This window comes from Molossus molossus, unplaced genomic scaffold (assembly GCF_014108415.1).
Source record: "Molossus molossus isolate mMolMol1 unplaced genomic scaffold, mMolMol1.p scaffold_m16_p_3, whole genome shotgun sequence".
NCBI classification, from domain to species: domain Eukaryota; kingdom Metazoa; phylum Chordata; class Mammalia; order Chiroptera; family Molossidae; genus Molossus; species Molossus molossus.
Window position 1 is genome coordinate 132,059,739 of NW_023425366.1, and position 25,104 is coordinate 132,084,842.

The following is a 25,104-nucleotide window of genomic DNA, read 5'->3' on the forward strand; positions in this document are numbered from 1 at the left end:
TTCAATCTCCTTGAACTTGTAGAGATTTAGTTTGTATCCTATCATGTGGTCTATCTTTGAGAATGTCCCATGTGTATTTGAGAAGAATGTGAATTCTGTAGTTTTGGGGTGTAATTCTCTGTACATATCTATTAAATCCATTTGGTCTATAAGAGTCTCTGTTTCCTTGCTAATTTTTTGTCTAGAGGATCTATCCAGTGGTGTCAGCAGGGTGTTGAAATCCCCTGCTATGATTGTATTGCTGTCGATTTCTCCTTGGAAGTCCTCCAGAAGATTTTTAATATATTTTGGTGCTCCTATGTTGGGTGCATATATGTTTATGAAGGTTAGATCGTCCTGTTGGATAGAGCCTTTCAATATTATGTAGTGGCCTTCTTCGTCTGTAGTTATGGCCTTCATTTTGAAATCTATTTTATCAGATATGAGTATTGCTACCCCAGCTTTTTTTTGCTTTCCATTTGCTTGGAAATTTTTTTCCATCCCTTCACTTTCAAGCTATGTGATTCTTTGTTGTGAGGTGGGTCTCTTGTAAACAATATATAGATGATTCATGCTTTCTTATCCAAACAGCTACTCTGTGTCTTTTTATAAGAGTATTCAGTCCATTTACATTTAAAGTGATTATTGATATGTACTTGTTTATTGCCATTTTTGTTTAGTGTGGTTCTATTTTTCTTCATATTTCAGCAGTCCTTTTAACATTTCTTGCAGTGCTGGTTTGGTGCTAATGTATTCCCTTAGCCTTTTTTTGTCTGGGAAGCTCCTTATTTGACCTATTTTGAATGATAGCCTTGCTGGGTAGAGTAGTCTTGGATTCAGATCCTTGTTTTTCATGACCTTGATTACTTCTTGCCATTCCCTTCTGGCCTATAGTGTTTCTGTTGAGAAGTCAGCTGAGAGCTTTATAGGGTTTCCTTTGTAGGTCACCTGTTGCTTATCTCTGGCTGCTTTTAGGATTCTCTCTTTGTCTTTAATTTTGGGCAGTTTGATTACTATGTGTCTTGGTGTGGGCCTGTTTGGGTTCTTCTTACTTGGGGCTTTCTGTGCTTCTTGAACTTGAATGCCTTCTTCATTCACCAAATTAGGAAAGTTTTCTGTCACCATTTCTTTGAATATATTCTCTAACCCTTGCTCATTTTCTTCTTCTTTGAGGACTCCTATGATGCAAATATTATTACGTTTCCAGTTGTTCCACAGTTCTCTTAAGCTGTCTTCTTGTTTTTTAATTGTTTTTTCCTTTTGGTTTTCTGATTGTTTTCTACCCTGTCTTCTAATTCACTGATCCGGTCCTCAGCTTCCTCTACTCTGCTTTTTAGACCTTCCGATGTGTTTTTCATTTCTGATATGTCATTTTTTTTATCTCTTCTTGGTGGTTTTGAATTTCCAGTTGGTTAATTTTCAACATCTCTATGTCCTTACTCTTGCTGTTGAGCTTCCTCAAGATCATGGCTCTGAATTCTAGCTCTGTTAAATTGCCTAACTGCTCCACATTGATCTCATCTTTCGTGGACGTCTCTTGCTCTTTGATTTGGCTTCTGTTTCTGTATTTCACCATTTTGGCTATCACAAAATGTCAAGTTTTCCCTGTGGGTGTTGGTGTTCTGCTGTTTGTGGCTCCCTCTCCTGGATTTAGATGAGCAAGGGAAGACCCACGTTAAACACCACTGTCAAGTCTTACTTTTCTGGTAAAGTTGCTAGCCCAGGAAAAGTACTGTTATACTCTAGCTTTTTGCCTGGAGGCTAGCAGTCGAGGTTACTTGAAGAGTTTTGGGTTGTTAGTTGATTGAGAAACTCCCTCAGGTGCTCAGCATAAGGGGATTTTCCAAGGGTGGGGCAGATGCTGGTTGTTAATGAGCACTAATTAGCATTTCAATGGCCCATAGGGTGGGGTTGGATCTCCAAGGGAGGAGCTGCTGCCTCTCCCCAGAGCCCTGGGAAGGAGCAAGATGGCCACCGTCCTGTGTGGCAGCAACTCAGTAAAAGCTCTGAGCCCCCTCCAAATCCCGAGTATCCCCACACAGTTCCAGTGCAGTCTGCCCTTCCTCTGCTGGAGACCAAGGTGAGTGGCTGTGGCTTTTTTAACCTCTGTCCCTGCTCAGTGTTGTGGAGCCACTTGGGACTTTAACCCCAGGGCGCTGCTCCCAGCTAAGGCCGCTGCTGTCTGTGTGCTCACAGCCCCCGTCTCGCGCCTTCGCAATCCTACCAGGACCGAGTCAGTGTCCCTGGTTATATGGTCCTTGCAGGCTGCTTTTATGTTGCTTTTTCCCGTCGATTTGTCTGTGTTATAGTTGTAATTCCAGTTTGGTTCTGGGAGACGGTCTGTGTAGCTTCCGTTCACTCCACTGCCAATTTGGAATCCTCCTGATACAGTGTTTTTGATGACAGCTTGGTGGTCACTGTGTAAGCTTAATATGTTCATGCCCTTTGCCCCAGCAACTCCATTTCTAGGAATTCTCCTGTAAAATACTTTTGTAAGTAGCCAAGAACCTATCTACAAAACATGAGACAGACCCACACACAGACGTGAGCTGTGGCTGGTGCGGAGCCAGGTGAAGAAAAGAGACGTCACCGCACACCACATGTAACATGGCTGTGTGTTTACGAAAGTACACTGGGAGGGCACAAGCAGGTTTACAGTTGTTCATATGGGAATAATACAACGATTAGTAAATAATATAAGAATAACGTTCACATACTCATCACCGTGACCCTAGCTTTGCCCACACTGTGTGTGTGTAGATATGTTTCTAGTTGACAGACAGATGAAGAACTCTGTGACCTCACAAACTCCACAGTGGTTGTCTCCCGAAAATAAGTCATGGAATTTTGACCTTTTCTGTTACATGACAGATCATGTTTGTTAGTCCAACGGTCACAGCTAACGCCAGAACCCACCTCCTGAGCCACAGGCTAGGGGGTCCTCTGAACCCAGGTGCCCTTTTTGGCCTGTTCCTCACCTGTCGATGGGCAGCAAATGGGAAGGCGAGAACCCCTGATCCTCATCCACTTGCCCAGGCTTCCTGTGCTAATGATCCTGCAGCTGGGACTGGGGCTCAGCCTCCCCTGTCCCCCACCCTCCTCTCTTCCAGTGGCCTGTGGTCGCTTACCCACTCCTGCCTGGGGTCCTGGCACCCTGCTAGGAAGCTCTGCCTGGGCAAATGGGCCCCATGGCACCAGGGTTTTGGTAACTGGAGAACATGGCATAATGGCCTTGGGCTCCCTGGCAGGTCACGGATGTGGGGGCAAGCCTCTGGCCTCTGCCATGGGCCTCTCATGAGCCACGCGTTGTCTCAGCCTGGATTCCTCTCCTGTACAGTGAGGGACACCCTCTCTCTGGGACAGCAGGTGTGAGGGTCACATGGAAGCCGGAGATGCTCGGGTCAGTGCCTGGCTTGTGGTTTATGCTCCATAAATTACAGCTACTCCTTAGCTCCAGACACCTTCCCCTAAGAATTTCCTTGAAAAACTAAAAGCTCCAGGGCATCCCAGGGTCACAAGCCTGTGGTGCAGCCAACATGAGGTGTCATTTAAGACTATCTTTAAAACCCAGTCCTAATAGTTAAGATTTGTCATTACGAGCTAAACTTGAAATTCTAGATTTAAAATCAGGGAAAGACTTTTCTCTTGCTCCTCCCCCTACCCCTACCGCAGGCCTCCATGTTTCCCCTCCAGAAGTAAATGCTGCTATAAAAACTCATTACTGTAGTCAGGTAAAAGACAGTTTTCACTGCGCTACAGGATTCTCTTAACGAGGAAAAGTCAGGTCTAGATAAGTGAGCTTCCTTCATTGCTGTGGCTGCTAGGAAGCTCAGTACGCGTTTCCATTTTTTGCAGGAACATTTCCTGAGCTGTCACTAACATCACATGATGGATTAGGGAGGGGCTCAGCATCCCCTGAACAAATAGCCCATTTTTCTCAGGGACTCCGTGGGCATGTGACAGACCCCGCCCCCTCTACCTCGTCTCTGAGAAGTGCAAGTGTAGCCTCAGAGGGAGTCTTTTGCTTACTATTCTTAGTGGCTTTATCTTTTTCCCTACTCTTAATGTTTTCCTTCACCTAATCATCACATTTACTAAAAAATGTTATATGAGTTTCTGTGAGCTACTATAAACCACTCCAGAAAGGAGGCAGAGAATAAACCGGTAAACAAATAAAAGTAAACCACCCATTCCCTTTGACAGGGCACCTCCTTCACCCTCCTCATCATCCACCCTCACCCTCCACCCCCTCCACCCTCTTTCTTTAAAATATCAAGAAGACACGAAAAGTCACTTAAAGAGTATTTGTACACATATCAACGATGAACACACATATACAAAATCTGATGTTATGGGAACCATTTCTATGGTTTCTTCCTGCTTGTACTAGATTTTCAAATAAAATATGGATAGTCGATCACAAAACACATTTGAACACTATTACTGACAGTATGACGCTACAGACACGCCATTAGCTGAGATAGGATTTTTGACCACACCTCAAAAATGTTGTAGGTATGTTCTTTGGGATTATATTTGTGGTAATTCTTGTCACAAACATCTTAAAATATTCTTGCAACTATCCCAATGGAGAGAGACTCAAGGCTGACTTCACCCCATTTCTGTCCTAGAAGGAAACTGTTCGGGAGGGCCTCAGCCTCCGAATAACGAGACCCGACCCTCACCCTGACACCCTGACAGCTGATGCTTCCCCCGACCGCCTGTCTGAGCCTAGGCAGCTCCAGCACACAGACATGGCCGAGTGTACTCATATTGGACACACCAGGGTGCAATCTGGGTAACGGCATCCCCCTGAGAAGCACATTATGCTTGTTTGCTGGGTTTGTGCATAGATGGGTTCGTGGATTTTCAAATGAAGTCCAAACACCATTTTTATGTGCAATCACTCTGCTTCTTTTATCTTTCTGAAAATCTAAAGGACTAGCGTGTGTTTACCATGTTCAAATTGCTTTGTCAGCAGTCTGTGGGGTTCAATGACGGTGTCACCTTGGCTGGGGGATTTACTATATAAATCTCCACACTACCCAGATTCGTAAGGGTCAGAACAGGAAGAAACTCTGTAGTGCGTTAGGTCGGTGACACCGGATGGGACACTGGTAGCAGCAGGCTGTCCCCTGCTCCTACGTGGGGCTCCCATCAACACACACAGCCAGCAAGAGCCCGAAGCCCAGGCCCTATGACATCGGGAAGCCACATGCCCCATGCGGGAGATTCCTGGGGCTGGTCTGATGGGAGCATCCAAGAGATCCTGTCTCTGTGGCTCTTCTTGGGCATGTGGGAAAACTGGGGCACCCCACTGGCTGTGTGGTCCTGGGCAAATCCCTCGACCCTCCTGGGCCTCCATTTCTCCATCTGTAAAATGAGCCCAGGGTTCCACCCACCAAATATGCTCTGTGTCAGGCCTGGGGCCTCAGGATATAAAAGACAAACTCGGCCCCACAGGGAACCCCAGGAGCTTAGTGTCTGGTGGAGGAAAGCAACCCAACACGATTTGAAAGCACACAGAAATTTTAATAGTAATTATTATTTAATAATGATTTAAATATAATTTAAATAATAAAATCTAATACTAATTATTGTCACAATCAGTACTAATCATGACAATAACATCTATGGGAACTGTGTCAAGACCTGTTCGGAAGATCATTTTGTCACCTGTAACACCGTACGAGACAGACCTAGTGTTAGGCCCATTTTGTACACAGGAACACTGAGGCTTGATGCAGCTGCTTGAGCAGGGTCACGCAGATCAAGTGAAGGAATTCCGTGACCATCTGGCCAATTCCAAAACCCAGTCACTCCCCCACTGGGCCATGCAGACGCGCACCCTCACTCACCACAGACCAGGGACAGTGTTTAGAACCAGCTCTTTTCCCTAGGGCCAGCTCACAGTCACATCACAGACAGGGCTTACCTGTGGACTCACACCGGGGTGTCAGGGCCCTTGGATGGCGGCAAGGAATGTGAGCCTTGGGGGTCAGTGGGAATGCTTTCTCTGCCCGTGGCTGCTGTGTGGGTCACACATGTTAAACCCAGTCGGCTGCTCTGCCACATGGCAGGCCGCACCCATCAGCTAAACAACAGCAAATCAACTGAAGAGTAAGTAACAACAGAAATAAGGAGGATGCTGCCTGCCCCTGGCCTTAACTGATTACAGCCTGAACTGGCCACCGTGCAGGGAGGGGCCCTGAGCCAGTAACAGCTCAGCAGCTTCCTAACAAGCCACACTAACGCAAGCACCCAGGGGAAGGCGGGGGGGCGGGGGGGGGGCGGGGGGCTGGCTCCCGTAAATCTCAAACTCCTTCATTGGCTCACTAGTTCCTGCAACCAGCACTCACTCGGGCTCACCTTGGGCCAGGCACTGGACTAGAAAAAGGTCTCTGTCCTCAAGGAGCTCACACTCCAGTGAGGGAGAGAGAGAGCTGGATAAACAAATAACAGATACACAGCTGTGTATGAACAGACAGTTCCTGCAGCCCAGCGTTCAGGGCTGGCAGGCCTCGAGGACCGAACATCTCACACAGCGCAACCAAGGCTCCAGCACCTCCTCAGTCTCCACTCCGGCTGCCCAGTGGATCCTGGGAACCTCACGTGGACAGGCTCCAGTTGCTCAGTGGACCCGGGGAACCTCATGTGGACACGCTCCGGCTGCCCAGTGGATCCTGGGAACCTCACGTGGACACGCTCCGGCTGCCCAGTGGATCCTGGGAACCTCACGTGGACAGGCTCCAGTTGCTCAGTGGACCCAGGGAACCTCACGTGGACACGCTCCGGCTGCCCAGTGGATCCTGGGAACCTCACGTGGACACGCTCCGGCTGCCCAGTGGATCCTGGGAACCTCACGTGGACAGGCTCCAGTTGCTCAGTGGACCCAGGGAACCTCACGTGGACACGCTCCGGCTGCCCAGTGGATCCTGGGAACCTCACGTGGACACGCTCCGGCTGCCCAGTGGATCCTGGGAACCTCACGTGGACACGCTCCGGCTGCCCAGTGGATCCTGGGAACCTCACGTGGACACGCTCCGGCTGCCCAGTGGATCCTGGGAACCTCACGTGGACACGCTCCGGCTGCCCAGTGGATCCTGGGAACCTCACGTGGACAGGCTCCAGTTGCTCAGTGGACCCGGGGAACCTCACGTGGACATGCTCCGGCTGCCCAGTGGATCCCGGGAACCTCACGTGGACACGCTCCGGCTGCCCAGTGGATCCCGGCAACCTCACGTGGACACGCTCTGGCTGCCCAGTGGATCCCGGGAACCTCACGTGGACACGCTCCGGCTGCCCAGTGGACCTGGGGGAACTCACATGGACACGCTCCGGCTGCCCAGTGGACCTGGGGGAACTCACATGGACACGCTCCGGCTGCCCAGTGGATCCCGGGAACCTCACATGGACACGCTCCGGCTGCCCAGTGAACTGGAAAAACCTCACATGGACACAATGCCTGAGGCCCTGGCCCAGAACGTCCAGTCAGAACCTCCGGAGAGGAGGCCCCGAGTCCAGTCGAACTCACCTTTCCGCTCCTGTTGGGCCCAGAACGTTCGGACCCGCTCGCGGATGTGCTTGTCCTCGCGTAGCTTCTTCTGCCACTGGCGCAGTTCTTGAATCTCAGGATCACAGCGAACCTGAAAAATCCCACAGCGCTGTAGCTGCCTTCCACACCTGAGCTTGCTAAACCTGCTCAGAAACCCTTACAAACCGATCTGACAGATCTGATTCCAAATGAACTCTCTGCTCCTAAAGCTTATGTGAAATTTGAGCGTGAATGGGGCTGCGTGAAGATCTGCAGCTCTGAGGGCAGGTGGGACATGTTCCCCATGCTCCGCGATGGGAAACAATGTGGCCACATATGTACTTGTCAATTTCCTTGCAGTCTCATTTCAAAAAGTGAAAACAAGCTGCTGACATTTAAAAAATTTTATTTAACCTAAATGATCCTGGATATCATTTCAACATGTACCCAATGTGAAAACATTACCTCCGAGATGATTTCACTTTGTTTTCTGTACTGTCTTTAGCATGTGGTGTGTACCAATACACATGGGGTGTGCACCTATACACGGGGTGTGCATCTGGGACTCGACACGTTCTAAGTGCTCAGCAGCTACTTGGTGTGCTGAACAGTAGAGCACCGGATCGACCACAGTTCACGTATCAACCACAGTCCTGTTGTCCCCCACTTGACTACTTGCCTGCTGCATACTGGGGTTTGTGTTAGACATTGGGAACACAGAGATAATTAATGGTGATTATTATATTATTACTATAGCTGATATTTATTGAGCACATATGTCCCATGTATTGTTTAGTGTTTTAGACATTTTAATCATCGAAACAACCCAGTAAGGCAGGAGTGATTATTCCCATTCTACAGATGAAAAAACTGAGTCCAAGCAGCTGAGTCACAGAGCTAGGCCTGGTGGAGCTGGGATTCAAATGCAGGCAGACTGTTCCAGTTGCCCTTGAGGGAGTCTAGAAAGACACACATTGTGCAGGAGTAAGATCAGTAAGGTGTGGCATGAGCAAGGGCAGCATTGGGTCCAAGGGGACACAAACTGAGCACAGAACTCAGCCTGGAGTGGTCAGGAAACATTTCATGGAGGATGTAACCCCTGGGCTGGGTTTTGAAGCATGAACTAGAACCAGCCACCAGCCTGTGCACAGGTACAGAGGGTGAGCATGCTGGGTGATTGGGACTCCAAGACGAGAAAGCAGCAGAGGCACAGAAACCACGGCCACCCACACACCATCCCCTTCCTGCCTGATCCTTCTGCTTTTCCACTGGTGGAGGGCATGCCCCTTGGGTGATTTCAAGACTGAAAGTGGATGTGTCTCGACTTTATTTTGAAAGATGAGTTAAAGTTCCAAAGAATGCTGGAGACATGTTGAGAAACACCCCTGTGATAACGGTCTCCTGACTCAGCTCTTAGAATAAGTATAAACATGGCCTCTCTGGGTGTGCCCTGTGCCGGGCTCTGCTCATCTGAAACGAGGTGGTGGCTCTATGTCCTGGGGAAGAGCTCCCCACACAGGAACTGGTCTGGGGAGCTGAGTGAGGGAGCACCACACCACATGGTCCAGAGCAGTCTTTCCCTTTCTAGGCAGCGGCCTCTCTCATCTATCTGGGACGCTAGGTGTCCAAAGAGGGGGCCTCCTCTCCTCTCGAAGCCACAGCTCAGACCTGCTGATCTGACACCCAGGCACTGCTGTCTCAGGAGGGATGCAGAACCGCAGGAGCCAGCGTTCAACAGGAAATGGGGACGAGGTCCTCAGAAGGGCGCAGGGAGCACAGGCTCCTGCCCGCTCCGCTCTGTGGTCCTTACAGAGGCGGCGACCTCCTGCTCTCCTGGAACGCCCGGCCTTGTGACTTCCTGCTCTGCTCACTGGCCCCAGGCTTCCTGCTGCGATCACTGCACTTCTTTCAGCTTTGACTTTTCAGAGTCACCCACACGGCCACCCCCAGGACACAAACAGTCCCTGAAAGGGCGAGAACGCGTCTGGTCCCACTGTCACTCACTCAGCCCCAGGACCACTATTTCCTTGTCTCTCCCGAGCAGCAGTCCACCTCGTCCCTCCCCTTAGTAACCTGACTTGGGAGCCCGTGGCCCCTCTCTCCCACGAGATTTTCACTGCGTCACCAGTAACCAGTTTTTTTAATTATGAAAAAATACACAGAACAAAATGTACCATTTTAACGATTTTGAAGGGCACAGTTTGTGGCATGAGTACCTTCAAAATGTAGTACAACTGTCCCCACTACCTGGCTCCAGGGCACTTCTATCACCCCAGGTCCCCACTACCTGGCTCCAGGGCACTTCCATCACCCCAAAGGACCCCACTGTGCATTCTCCCCTCTCCTCACCCCCCCCTCCTCTAATCTGCTTCCGCCTCCACAGGCTATTCTTAGTCCTCACGTCCACAGCCTCGGTGGATTTGCCTGTCCTGGACATTCCATGGAAATGGAACAGTCTAACACGATGGCTTTGTGCCTGAGTCATTTCCCCGAGCACACAGGACTCCGAGTCGTCCACCTGGCAGCATGTGTCAGTGCTTCTTTCCTGAATACTGTTCGCTGTGCAGCCAGGACACACTGTGCTCGTCCCCTCGCCCACGGATGGACTGCAGTTGTTCCTACCCTTTCACTCCTGTGAACAGAGCTGCTATGCATATTTGTGTAGCACATGTTTTTGTTTGAACACCCAATTTCAGTTTCTTTTAGTAGATGCCTAGCAGTGCATTGCTAGGTCATAAGGTTATTTTAGGGTTAACTTACTGAGAAACCACCAGTTGCTTTTTAAAGTGGCTGTATGACTTTATATTTCTACCAGCAATGTGTGAGGGTTCTAATTTCTTCACATCCTTGCCAATATTAGCATTTTCCATTTGTAAAGTTGTTGTTTTAGCCACCCTAATGGGTATAAGTGGTGCCTCATGAGGTTTTGATTTCCATTTCCTTGATGGTTATGTTGTTGAGCATCTTTTCATGGACTTGTTGGCCATTGTTTTTTTTTTTGTTGTTGTTTTTTGAGAAACATTCTTCAACCTTTTACCTTCCCTGGATCTGTTTCCAAAGAGTTTTGTTGTTTTCTAGAACGGGCCTCCCATGAAATCCTGGGAAGAAATGTTGGGGTTGGGGTTTTCTCAATCCCTTCCCTTCCAGAAACTTTCTGTGTTCTTTATGTGACCAGATCTCTACTCTCCAAGAGAAATCTGGAGAGATGGATTTATTAACATCAGAAAAATAAATTCCTACCGATTACGTCTTCTCCCAGGGCATGAGGTACCTTACTTAAGAAAACTACTCAGGATTTCTTCCAAAGTAGAGAAGACTGTTTCCAGCTGAACCTATTAATGAAAGCTACTCCTGCTCTGAAATATAGACACACACACACACACACACAATTTACCTATGATGTATATTTAAAATTACATATACATATAAAGTATATAGTTATGAAAATATCAGAGTAAAAGCAGACTTATATTAATACCATAGAACATAAGAAAATCCCTAACTTTTTTTTCAATTACAAATCAACATTTGTACTGTAGTCCCTAGAGTCTCACGTCCATAAGATTAGGGCCCTCAACATCTCTGCTCCAAGAGGAGGGTGAGCAGCCATGGTCAGAGCCTAAGCTCCAGGGGAGAGACTGTGCACAGCTCTCCCACAGCCTCTCGCTGTCAGGGGCCTGGCACACAACCCCATGGTTCTGCACTGTGACAACTGACACCCTTAATGGGAAGACATCGGAAGGACCTTCTGAGTCACTAAGGAAAGGTCTACACTAATTATAATCAGCAAGTTGACTATGTTTTATTGGTCAGATTCTTTCTTGTCAGTTGGTTTAGTCCAGAAGTGTGGAAGGGCACACAAAGAGGGTGGTTTCTGTAGAGAGGACACAGCACTGGTATGAGGGCTTCACTCTTCACTCCGGATTTTTCTGGACTGGATTGCTTGGGAGCTAGGGACCTATCATGTTTTCCTTGATTTCCTTCCCTTCAAACCAGACTGATGACTCAGCACTATGGAATGCAGCAGCCTTGTTCACTGAGTCTCCCGACCAGGAAAGCCTGGATCACTGGAGAAGGCTTTTGTGTGCCCCGAGAAAGCACACGCCCGTTGAACTGGGCTAATCCCGGTCCGTTAAACGATGATGGTTGTACCAATCAGCAAATTCCACAGAGCGCAGTGCAGTGTCAACACAATAACAATCTCACTGCAATACACAGGTCCCTTATGAGGCCTTTTTGAAGTTTACTTCTTTATAAGGGCCATCAGCTCTTCCAAGATAGGCACACTGAGTATTATACATGGTATTGTGTACTTGACACTGGAGTAAGACCAGGAAGAGAACTCTATTATGTAGATGTGAATTTTATGAAAAATGCCCAAGGGCCAATCAAATTCTCCTGATTATATAAAACTCTGATGAAAGCTGACACAGGGCACCATGCTGGCAAAGACAGCCAGCTCTCGGTCAGAAGAGAGCTCAATTCTGCAAACCGCAAGCTGAGAAACCCTGAGCAAATTACTCAGACTCTCTGAGCCTTGATATCCTCATCTATAAAATGGGTTTAACACAAATAGTTCCTCACTAGAGTGGTGTGAAAACAAGGTGAGAAACTGTGAGACATGTAGTCAGCTTTCACTGTGGGAGCAGTTTATTAACTCATTAATAAAGTGATGGACTCGTCTAGATTCATCTCTGAGGATGTGTCCTGTAATTACTGGTAGGACATGGAGCCAAGTAGCTGAAGGGTGGATGATTCATAAAATTAAAAGTGAGGCCTCCTCCTAAGGGTTTACAGTTTATTGAATACATAAATGATTTTGTAACTGTGTATCTTCAGGCATTAGTCAATGGTAGAGAGGGACAGGCTGTGAGGTGGTGCTCACAGGCAGGGAGGAAGACAGAGGCTACCTCCTGGGCCTCTGAGGTTAACCTTTCACAGATCTGCACTTCTGAATTCCTCTTAGCTCCACTGTTTTCCCTGCTTCTTGGAATAACAGACAACACATGGCAACAACTGCCCTCTCTGGATGACTCCCTGGGGCTTCCTAATTGCGTTGGAGGAAGGCATATGCTCTGGTACAGCCTGTGGAAAGACGCTGGAGAAGTCACACTGGAAGCCCTTCCGTGGTGCCCACAAGAGCAGCCTCCCACCTGCTGTGAGATGGCCCACAGACGGTTCTTTCTTACTATGTCTTTGCCATGACTTGAAAGACTAGTGATTATACTGAAAAATTTTATACTCCAGAAAAGTGGATGTCAACATAAGGGAAATATATGTTTGAAAAATCTCTTTTAATTATTTAATGAAATATTTAGTTCCTAACTTCCTCACGAATTCCATTTTCTCTCTGTAAATAAGCATTATGATTTGTTCTCAGTCCTATGGCAAAATAAAACTATTGTTGGTTTCACATTTTGGTGGTTATGAGTATTCCTGACTGTCTTCAGGAACGAATCACAAACCCTGTGGCACCACATATTTCCTGGCGTTGTAGAGGTGCTACAGGTATTCTGCAGCATGACAGGATGCCTCTCGGGCTTACTTGAGGCTGCTAGGGAGGACTAGAAGTGTGTTTAGAGAGCAGCATTATAAAACAGAGTTGCAGCACAGCAGTGAGGAGTAAACTCAATTTAGTGGGTTGTGAATAGCATTTTTAAAAGTTTAATCCAATAGAAAATAACAGTTATTCCTGTATCATTAACTAAAGACAAAGAGAGAATCTTAAAGGCAGCAAGAGAAAAGCAATGTGTTACCCTCAAAGGAACTCTCTTAAAGCTGTCAGCTGATTTCTCAACAGAAACACTACAGACCAGAAGGGAATCGCATGAAGTATTCAAGGTAATGAAAGCAAGTATCTGAAACCAGGATTACTCTATCCAACGAGGCTATCATTCAAAATATAAGGTAAAATAAAGAGCTTCTCAGACAATGCAAGGCTAAAGGAGTTTAGTACCAGCAAATCAGAGACTACCCAACAGCCAGCAGGTACAGAAGAACCTCTGAAGGCTTTGAGCCTTGAACCTGGCTCTCAGTTGTTGTGTTTCAGGGCTCTGGGGACTGAGCTGTGAAAGCCGAGGTCTGGGTCCCTATGCAGAGTCATTCCCCCATGCATAGCAGCCATCTCTCTCAAGCAACTCCTTCCCATCAGAGCAGCTGTAGCCAGGGGGCGAAAGCAACTGCCCCTCCCTTGGGAATTTAACCCAGCCCAGAAGAGAGAAGCACAACCTGAGGCTTATTAACTGCCAGAGGCAAAGACAAGTCTCTGGTTGCTATGACCCTTAGGTCTGGCTAGTAGTCACTGGACATTGGGTTTCGAGGCTCTGGGGTAAGAGCTGAGAAGGTGGCTGCCTGGGCCCCAGTGCTGACATTAACCCACACTGCGGAAACCATTTTCTTTTCAAAGCAGCTTTAGCCCGGGAGGGAGGGGGAGCAATTGCGCCACCCACTGAAAATCCTCTTAACCTGCCTATCTGGGGGATTTTTCATTCAGCCGAGGGCTACAACCCAAGGCTCAGTGAGTAACTAAGAGTAACAGTCAGCCTACAGGCAAAAGCTCTGGGATAACTGAATATTTGCTTGGCCTGTGACTTCCCAGGAAAGTAAGACGAGACACTGGTGTTCAGTGAGTACCCTACCATACTCATCCAAATGGAGCAGAGGAAGCCATAATATTCTGAACATCAATACTCAAAGGGAGATTTTAACAGGCTCCAAACCCTGCTGAGATAGCCAAAATGGTGAAACAAAGAAACAAATCCCAAATGAAAGAACAAGATAACTCTACAGAAGAAGGGATAAATGAAATGGAGATAAGCAAGTTATCAGATGCAGAGTTCAAAGTAATGATTATGAGGAAGTGCAACAGCATGAGCAATGAGCTCAAAAGCATGAGTAAAGATATAGAAACAAGAAAAATCAACCAATTGGAAATGAAAAACCACCAAGAGGAAATGAAGAATAAAGTACTTGAAATAAAAAATATGCATTGGAGGAAATAACCAGCAGATTAGAGGATGCCAAGAATCGGATCAGAGAATCAGAAGACAGGGTAGAAAATCACTCAATCAGAGAACCAAAATAAATAAATAAATAAATAAATAAATAAATAAATAAATAAAGTAAAATAAAAAACAAGAGGACAGTTTAAAAGAGCTGTGGGACAATATGTAACAACATACACATCATAGGAGTATCAGGAGAAGAAAGTGAGCAAGGGTTAGAGAATCTATTTTAAAAAATAGTGGCAAGAAACTTCCCTAACTTGGTTAAAAAAAAAAATACAAAAAGGCATACAAGTTCAGGAACCACAGAGACCCCAAGCAAGAAGAACCCAAAGAGGCCCACACTGAGACACATCATAATTAAAATGCCAAATATTAAACACAAAGAGAAAATCTGAAAGGCAGCAAGAGAAAAGCAGCAGGTTACCTACAAAGAAGCTCCCCTAAGGCTATCAGCTGACTTTTCAACAGAAACACTACAGGTCAGAAAAGAATGGCATGAAGTATTCAAGATAATGAAAAACAAGGATCTGAATTCAAGACTATTCTACCCAGCAGGCTATCATTCAAAATAGAAGGTGAAATAAAGACCTTCTCAGACAAAAAAAAAAAAAAAAAAAAAGGCTAAGGAAATATATTAGCACCAAACTAGCATCGTAAAGAGATGTTAAAATGACAGTTGTGATGAGCAGAAGAAAAAGAGAGGGGAACATAGCCAAAATAAATTAAAAAGGCAATAAATAAGTACATATCAATAATAACCTCAAATGTAAATGGAATAAATAATCCAATCAAAAGACACAGAGTAGCTGAATGGATAAGAAAGCATGACTCATATATATGCTGTCTACAAGAGATCAACCTTACAACAAAAGACTCACACAATTTGAAAGTAAATGGGTGGAAAATTTTTTTCCACACAAGTGGAAATGAAAGAAGAAAAAAAAAAAGCTGGGGTAGCAATACTAATATCTGATAAAATAGACTTCAAAATGAAGGCCATAACAAGAGACAAAGAAGTCTACTACATAATTTTTGAAAAATATATTCTTATTGATTTTTTTCCTTTGCGAGAGAGAGAGAGAGGAGGGGAGAAAGAAATAGAAACATCAATGTGAGAGAAAAACATAGATCTGCTGCCTCTAGCACAACGCCTACCAGGGATCAAACCCACAACCTGGGCAATTGCCTGGACGAGGAATTGAACCGGGACCTCTCAGTCCATGGGATGATGGCTCAATCCACTGAGCCATACTGGTGGGGCCCAATACATAATATTAAAAGGATCTATTCAACAGGAAGATATAACCTTGGTAAATATATGCACCCAATATAGGAGCACCAAAATATATTTTAAAACTTTTGGAGGAATTCAAAGGAGAAACCGACAGCAATATGATCATAGCAAACGACTACAACATCCAGCTGACATCACTGGATAGATCCTCTAGAAAAAAATTAAGAAGGAAATGGAGTCCCTAAATGATGCACTAGGTCAGATGGACTTAATAGATATTTACAGAGAATTACACCCCAAAACTGCAGAATACACATTAGTTTCGTGCACGCATGGGACATTCTCAAAGATAGACCACATGTTAGGACAAAAACTAAGTCTCTACAAATGCAAGAAAATTGAAATCATATCAAGCATCTTCTCAGATCACAATGGCATGAAATTAAAAATTAATTACAATATAAAACACTTAAAAACATTCAAATACATGAAAGCTAAATAGCATGTTATTAAACAATGAATGTGTTACCAGGGAGATAAAGGAATAAATAAAAATTACTGGAAAGCAATGAAAATGAACACACAACACAAAATGTATGGAACACATCAAAAGCAGTCCTGAGAGGGAAGTTCTTAGCATTATAGGCCTACCTCAGGAAACAAGAAAAAAATCTAATAGAATATCTAACCCTACAATTTAAGGAACTAGAACGTAAACAAAAAGAAAAACCCTGAGCAAGTAGAAGGAAAGAAATAATAAATGTCAGAATGGAAATAATAGGCATAGAGTCTAAAAAAAAAAAAAAAAAAATTCAAAAGCTCAATGAAATCAAGAGCTGGTTTTTTGAAAAGATAAATAAGATTGATGAACCCTTAGCCAGACTCACCAAGAAACACAGGTGACCCAAATAAACAAAATCAGAAACAAAAGAGGAGAAATAACAACTGACCCCACAGAAATACAAAGGGTTGTTAAAAAATACTATGAACAATTACATTCCAACAAATTGGGAAATCTAGGCAAAATGGACAAAATTATAGAATCAAACGATCTCCCAAAACAGAACCAGGACGAGTCAGACAACTTGAACACAGCAATAACAAGTAAGGAAATTGAAGATGTAATCAATAGACTCCCAGGAAACAAAAGCCCGAGTCCAGAGGACTTCACAGGGGACTTTTACCAAACAGTCAAAGAAAAACTAACATCCATTCTCCTCTAAGTATCCCAAATAATTCAAAAAAAGGGAAGACTTCCCAGCTCTTTATATGGGGCCAGCATAATTCCAAAACTAGATAAAGACACTGAAAAGAAAGCAAACTACAACCAATTTCCCCGATAAACATAGATGCCAAAATCCTCAACAAAATATTAGCAAATCGGATCCAGCAATATATCAAAAAAAATAATCACCATGACCAAGTGGGATTCATCCCAGGGATACAAAGCTTGTATGGTATATGTAAATCAATAAATGTGATACACCACATTAAGAAAAATGAAAGATAGAAATCATATGATCATATCAATAGATGCTGAAAAAGCATTTGACAAAATCCAGCACCCATTTCTGATAAAAATGCTCAGCAATGTAGAAACAGAGGGATCGTATTTTAATATAATAAAGGCCATATATAAAAAACCTACTGTCAACATGATACTCAATGGGCAAAAACTAAAAGCATTTCCGCCCTGGCCAGTTTGGCTCAGCGGTTAGAGCATCGACCTGCGGTCCAGAGAGATCCGGGTTCGGTTCCCGCTAAGGGCATGTACTTCAGTTGCAGTTTGTCCCCGGCCCTGGTTGGGTTGTGTGGGTGGCAGCCACTCGATGTGTCCCTTCCACGTCGATGTTTCTCTCTCTCTCACACTCTCACTCTATCTGAACAAAAAAGAAAAAATGTCCTCGGGTGAGGATAAAAAAAATAAATAAATAAAAGCATTTCCCTTAAGAACAAGAACAAGACAGGAATATCCACTTTTGCACTCTTATTTAACATAGTACTGGAAGTATGAGCCACAGCAATTAGACAAGAAGAAAGAATAAAAGGGATCCAAGTTGAAAAGGAGGAAGTGAAACTGTGATTATTTGCACATAACATGATACTGTACATAAAAATCCCTAATGACTCCATTAAAAATATAGTAGATTTAATAAATGAATTTGGAAAAGTAGGAGGATACAAAATTAACATTCAGAAATATATTGCATTGTTATACAACAATAAGGAGTACTCAGAAAGAGAAATTAAAAAAATAATCCCATATTCCATTGTAACAAAAAATAAGATACGTATGAATAAATTTAACCAAGGAGATAAAAGACCTCTTCTCAGAAAACTACAGGACACTGAAAAACAAAATAGAGGAAGATATAGATATGTGGAAATACACACATGGATTGGAACAATGAACACCATTAAAATGTCCATACTACCCAAAGCAATCTACAATTCAATGCGATCCCTATTAAAATACCAACAGCATATTTCACAGATCTAGAAGAAATACTACAAAAGTTTACATGCAACAAAAAAGACCCTCAAGAGCCTCAGTGATTCTGAAAAAGTAGAACAAAGTAATAGGAACACAATACCAGATTATCAAGTTCTATTACAAAGCCATCATAAACAAAACAATCTGGTATTGGCACAAAAATAGGCATAAAGAACAATGGAATAGAACACAGAACCCAGTATGCACAATTATATTCAACAAAGGAGACAAGAATATACAATGTAGAAAAGACAATCTTTTCAATAAATGGTGATGGGAAAATTGGAAAGGTACATGCAAAAAAAATAAAACTAGATCACCAACTTACACCATACACAAGAATAAATTCAAAATGGGCAAAAGACTTAAATATGATGTGTGAAACCATAAAAGTCCTAGAAGAAATGTAGGCAGAAAAATCTCAGACATCACATGTAGCATGTATTTCACTTATGCATCACCTAGAGCAAGAGAAACAAAGGGAAAAATTAATACATGGGACTACATCAAACTAAAATGCTTCTGCATGACAAAGAAAACCTGCATCAACATGAAAAAGGAACCCACTATATGGGAGAGCATATTTGCCAATGATACATAGGATAAGGGGTTAATATCCAACATATATAGAGTACTCATACAATTCAACAAAAGAAAGAAGCAATCCAATTAAAAAATTGGCAGAGGAACTGAATAGACACTTCTCCATACAGGACATACAAATGGCCAGAAATATATGAAAAAAATGCTCAACATCTCTAATCATCAGAGAGACACAGATTAAAATGACTATGAGATATCACCTCACACCTGCCAGAATGGCCGCCATCAACAAACCCTCAAACAACAAATGCTGGTGAGGATGTGGAAAAAGAGTACCCTAGTACACTGCTGGTGGGAATGCAGGCTGGTGCCGTCACTATGGAAACAATACAGTGTTTCCTCAAAAAATTAAAAATGTATTTGCCATTTAACCCAGTGATTTCACTTTTAGGAATATATCCTAAGAAGCCTAAAACACCAAACAGAAAGAATATATGCACCCCATATGTTCATAGCAGCATTATTTACACTAGCTAAGATCTGGAAACACTAGCCAAGTTTCCATCAGTAAATGAATAGATAAAAATGCTGTGGTATATTTACACAATGGAATACTATGCAGTTGTAAGAGAAAACGATCTCTTACCCTTTGAAATGCCATGGAAGGATCTGGAGAGTATTACGCTGGGCAAAATAAGGCAGTCAGAGAAAGACAAGTACCACATGATATCCCTTATTTATAGAACATTATGAACAAAATAAGCTGTTGATCAAAATAGATCCAGAGTCATGCAAGTAGGGAACAGACTGACAAACCTCAGAGGAATAGGGGTGGGGTTGGGAAGAGAGAAACCAAAGATATTATATGCATACCAATGGACACAGACTTTAGGTAGGGTAAAGCAGGAGGGGGTAGGAGTGATAAGGAGGGGTTCAATGGGGGGAAAGGGGGACAACTGTAATACTTTCAACCACAGAAAAAAGTGTGTGTGTGGGGGAGTAAGTGAATACACAATCCAAAATATATGGGAAATAGCAAAAGCAGTCCTGAGAGGGCAGTTCACAGCGCTATAAACCTACCTCAAGAAACAAGAACAATCTCTAATAAACTATCTAACCCTACAACTAAAATAATTAGAAAGAAAACAACAAGAAATCCCCAGAGGAAGTCGAAGGAAGAAAATAACTAAGAGCAGAGCAGAAATAAATGACATAGAAACAAAAATAATAATACAAAAGATCAATGAAACCGACAGCTGGTTCTTTGAAAAGATAAACAAGATTTATGAACCTCTAGCCAGATTCATTAAGAAACAAAGAGGGAGGACCCAAATAAATAAAATCAGAAACAAAACAGGTAAAATAGCAACTGACACCACAGAAATACAAAGGATTGTAAGAAAATATTACAAACAACTATATGCCAACAAATTGAACAACCTGGGTAAAATGGACAAGTTCCTAGAAACATACAATCTTCAAAACTGAATAAGGAAGAATCAGAAACCCCAAACAGACCAACAACAACTAATAAAATTGAAGCAGTAATAAAAAAAAAACAAAAAACTCCCAGCCAACAAGTCCTGAACTAGATGGCTTCCCAGGGGAGTTTTAACAAACATTCAGAGAAGAAGTAGCACTTACCCTCCTCAAACAATTTCAAAAAATTCAAGAGGAAGGAAGACTTCCAAGCTCTTTTTATGAGGTGAGCATTACCCTAATTCCAAAACCAGACAAAGACATAATAAAGAAAGGAAATTATAGACCAACATTCCTGATAAACATAGATACCAAAATCATCAGCAAAATATTAGCAAATTAGATCCAGTAATATATTCAAAAGATTATTCACCATGACCAACTGGGATTTATCCCAGGGGTGCAAGGCTGGTATAATATTTGCAAATCAATAAACATAATATATCACATAAACAAAAGAAAAGAAAAAAATCATATGATCATATCAATAGATACAAGAAATAACATTCAACAAAATCCAGCACCCATATTTGATAAAAAACACTCAGCAAAGTGGGAATAGAGGGGTCCTATCTCAACATATCAAAGGTCATATACAACAAACCTATAGCCAACATCATACTCAATGGGAAAAAAATAAAAGTGTTTCCCTTAAGAACAGGAACAAGACAGGGATGTCTGCTTTCACCACTCTTATTCAACGCAGTTCTAGAAGTCTTAGCTGCAGAGATCAGACAAGAAGAAAAAATAAAAGGCATCTAAATTCTTAGTGTGCTCCTTACTTCCTGACAAACCTCAGAGGGAAAGGAGATGGGGGGCAGAAAGAGATGAACCAAAGAACTTCTATGCATATATGCATAGCCCATGGACACAGACAATAGTGTGGGGAAGGCAGGAGGTGGGTGGAAGCAGAGAGGAGGAGGTCAATGGGGGAAAAAAGAGGGATATCTGTAATACTCCAACAATAAAGATTTTTTTTTAAAAAAGAAAAGTTGTAGCATGCAGCAACATAAATAAATAAATAAAATAGTCATCTTATTACAGACAAAAAAAAAAAAGGGCATCCAGATTGGAAACAAGAAAGTAAAACTGTCATTGCAGATGACATGATATTGTACATAGAAAACCCTAAAGACTCCACCAAAAACCTACTAGATTTAATAAATGAATTTCGCCCTGGCTGGTTTGGCTCAGCGGTTGGAGCATTAGCCTGCAGTCCAGAGAGGCCCGGGTTTGGTTCCCGCTAAGGGCACATACCTCGGTTGCAGTTTGTCCCCGGCCCTGGTTGGGTCGTGTGGGTGGCAGCCACTCGATGTGTCCCTTTCACATCGATGTTTCTCTCTTCCTCTCTTTCCCTCCCACTCTATCTGAACAAAAAATGGAAAAAATGTCCTCGGGTGAGGATATAAATAAATAAATGAATAAATAAATTTGGCAAAGTAGCAGGATACAAAACTAACATTCAGAAATCTATGGCATTTTTATACACCTATAATGAACTATCAGAAAGAGAAACTAAAAATATAATCCCATTTACCATCGCAGTAACAACAAAAAAAATTAAGATACCTAGAAATAAACTTAACTAAGGTAATCTATAGATTCAGTGTAATCCCCATTAAAGTACCAATAGCTTATTTCACAGGTCTATAACAAAAACTCCAAAAACTTATATAGAACCAAAAAAGACCCCAAATAGCCGTAGCAAACTTGAGAAAGAAGAACAAAGTAGAGATCACATTACTGGATATTAAACAATACTACAAAGGCACTGTAATCAAAACAGCCTAGTACTGGCAAAAGAACAGGCATATAAATCAATGGAGCAGAACAGAACCCAGATACTGACCCAAGACAGTATGCGCAATTAACATTTTACAAAGGAGGCAAGAGCACACAATGGAGTAAATACAATCTCTTCAATAACTAGTGTTGGGAAAATTGGACAGGTACAGGCAAAAACAAATTAAACTAGACCACAACTTTACACTACACTCAAGAATAAACTCAAAACAGACAAAAGACTTAAATATAAGTCACGAAACCGTAAAAATCCTAGAAGAATCCATAGAAAGCAAAATCTGAGATATCTCATGTAGCAGAATTTTCACTCATACATCACCTAGGACAAGAGAAACAAAGGAAAAATAAAAAGGACTACATGAAACAAAAAAGCTTCTATACAGAAAAAAACAACATCAAAATGAAAAGGGAACCCACTGTATGGGAGAATATATTTGCCAATGATACATCTGATAAGGGGTTAATTTCCTAAATATATAAAGTTCTCATACAACTTAACAAATGGAAGACCAACAATCCAATTAAAAATGGGCAAATGTTCTAGACACTTCTCCACAGAGGACATATAGATGGCCAATAGACATGAAAAAATGCTCAACATAATTAATCACCAGTGAGATGCAAATTAAAACAACAATGAGGTATCACCTCACACCTGCCAGAACAGCTACCATCAACAAATCAACAAACAAGTGCTGGGAGGATATGGAGAAAAGAGGACTCTATCTAGAACACTGCTGGTGGGAAAGCAGACTGGTGCAGCCACTATGGAAAAGAGTGTGGAGTTTCCTAAAAAAAAAAATTAAAAATTGATCTGCCATTTGACCCATTGATCCCACTTCTAGGAATATACCCTAAGAAGCCTGAAACACCAATCAGAAAGAATATATGTACCCCCATGTTTGTAGCAGCACTATTTACAATTGCTAAGATCTGGAAACAGCCCAAGTGCTCATCAGTAGATGAGTGGATAAAAAAGCGGTGGTACATATACACAATGGAATACTATGCAGCTGTAAAAAAGAAGGATCTCTCATCCTTTGAGACCTCATGGAAGGATGTGGAGAGTATTATGCTAAGCCAACTAAGCCAGTCAGAGAAAGACAAGTATCACATGATCTCACTTATATGTGGAATATAATGAACAAAATAAACTGACAAAGTAGATCCAGAGACAGGGAACTAGGGAACAGACTGACCAATCTCAGAGGGAAGGGGGGTGGGAGGGGCAGGAAGAGATAAACCAAAGAACTTATGTGCACATATGCACAACAATGGCAGTGAAGGCCTGGGGGGCGGGGTGTAGGGGCTTTGTGTTGGGGGGTCAGTGGGGGAAGAAAGGGGGGACATTTGTAATACTTCCAACAATAAAGATAAATTTTAAAAATATTTTTAAAAACTTTATTTATGAGAACAAACAGCAGACTGGATTTGCCCCCTCCTGCAGCCTGCCAGCTGCCTCAGGTTGCGTGGGTGTCACACTGTAGCACGCAGCCCTCACTGCTTCTCCATCTCTCCATGTGTGCTGCACAAATGTTACCATTTAGCACACTTTCCAAAATACCCCTGATAATGCTGAGACCACTGAGTGCTGGTTATGAACAGAACCCCAGGTCCCTACCCCACAGACCCTGATTCATTCTGTGTACGGCAGAACGGAGGTGTCAGCACGCTCAGCAAGACCCCATTGCTGATTCAGTGGTGGGAAAGGGCCAGGAAACCTGTCTGCAGCAGGAGAGAATCTGAAGAAGTAACGCAACATCACAGGACTCACTGCCCGAACCTCTGCCCGCCTGTCTCAGCTCTCCCTTGATGCCCGACTCGAGGCCGAGGCCGTCCGCGCGCGCACTCAGGGCAGGGTCCACGGAACAGCTGCTGTTTGGGGGCTGTCTTCTGAGCGCAGTGCTTGGAGGGCCTTCTCCCAGGAAGCCAAACCCCTTTTCTTTTTAGTTAAGTCTCTTTAATAATAAAGCCATATCACAGTGTGTACTTGGAAAAATGGAATTTGCCCCAGTACCTCAGCTGGTGACAATTGAGATAAAGTCCATCCAACTTTTCTTGGTCCTTGCTTAGCCAAATCATCAGGAATGATTAAGTTGCAAAAGCATCTGAGGTACTCAGCAAACTTTCCATTGCTTCACGAGGTCAAATTACAGCTGTGTTTGCTATGCCAGAGACCGTATTACTGCAAATGCTTGATCCTTACCCTCCACACCCAGAGCTGACGTGGATGTGGTCACAGCTGCCCAGATGTTTCTAAAGCGCAGTCAAGGCTGAGAGCCACTGCCCTGGACGCCCGGCACACTGAACTCTCCACTGCTGGCTCCAAGCTTAGTCCCCACACCAGCAGCATCAGCATCACCCGAGAACTCCTCTGAAATACAAGTCCTTGTCCTCATCCCCATCCTACTGACTCAGATATTCTGGGGGTGAAGCCCAGCAATCTGTGTATCAACAGGGTCTCCAGTTAATTCGGATGCCAGCTAAAGTGTGAGACTTTTTATGCTGTGCCCCCAGTAAATCACAGTTCCTTGGATCCCTGCCCCTTGGCCACTTTGCTACTCTTCTCAATAAGTGTGTGTGGGGGGGTCTATGCCCCCTCCTACCTTGCATCTAGGTCAGCCTTGGGGCAAGTTCCAGAGTCTAGGCTTCAATAAGGCTTGACCTTCCGGTTCTGTCCCTGAAATGTTTCTTCTAGACTGCAGGACAGTGGGTCTGGGCGAATGCAGGACGAGAGCGTGTGGAGAACTGAGGGCCTCGGCCGAGAGCCCGCACCCAGGCCCAGATGTGGAGTGAAGGCCCTGGGCCTCCATTCCTGCCTCAGCAGTGAGTCAAGGTGAGACCAACGGTTAACCCACAGAATCAGGAAAGTAGCCCATTCCCATGGTTTTAAGTCTCTTAGATTTGGCAGTTCATACATCCACTTTTTCCTAAAGGGAACTGGTTAGCCCTTTAAACAAGACCACAGGAAAGCAGGCCGGCTGCGGGGTGCCCCCCATGCAGGCTCGCAAACTGGTTCAGGGCTCCGAAG

The 25,104-nt window shown here is 43.8% G+C and overlaps 1 protein-coding gene across 1 annotated transcript in view; it reads right to left on the bottom strand.

Moving 5' to 3' along the window:
- Positions 1-7,427: 7,427 nt before the first annotated feature.
- The window catches only part of IQCK (IQ motif containing K), a 103,082-nt gene continuing 85,405 nt past the window's right edge, over positions 7,428-25,104 (bottom strand). Inside the window, exon 8 of the mRNA XM_036279781.1 lies at positions 7,428-7,625. Coding sequence (XP_036135674.1) covers positions 7,428-7,625 — 198 coding nt within the window. The remainder of the gene's footprint in view (positions 7,626-25,104) is intronic.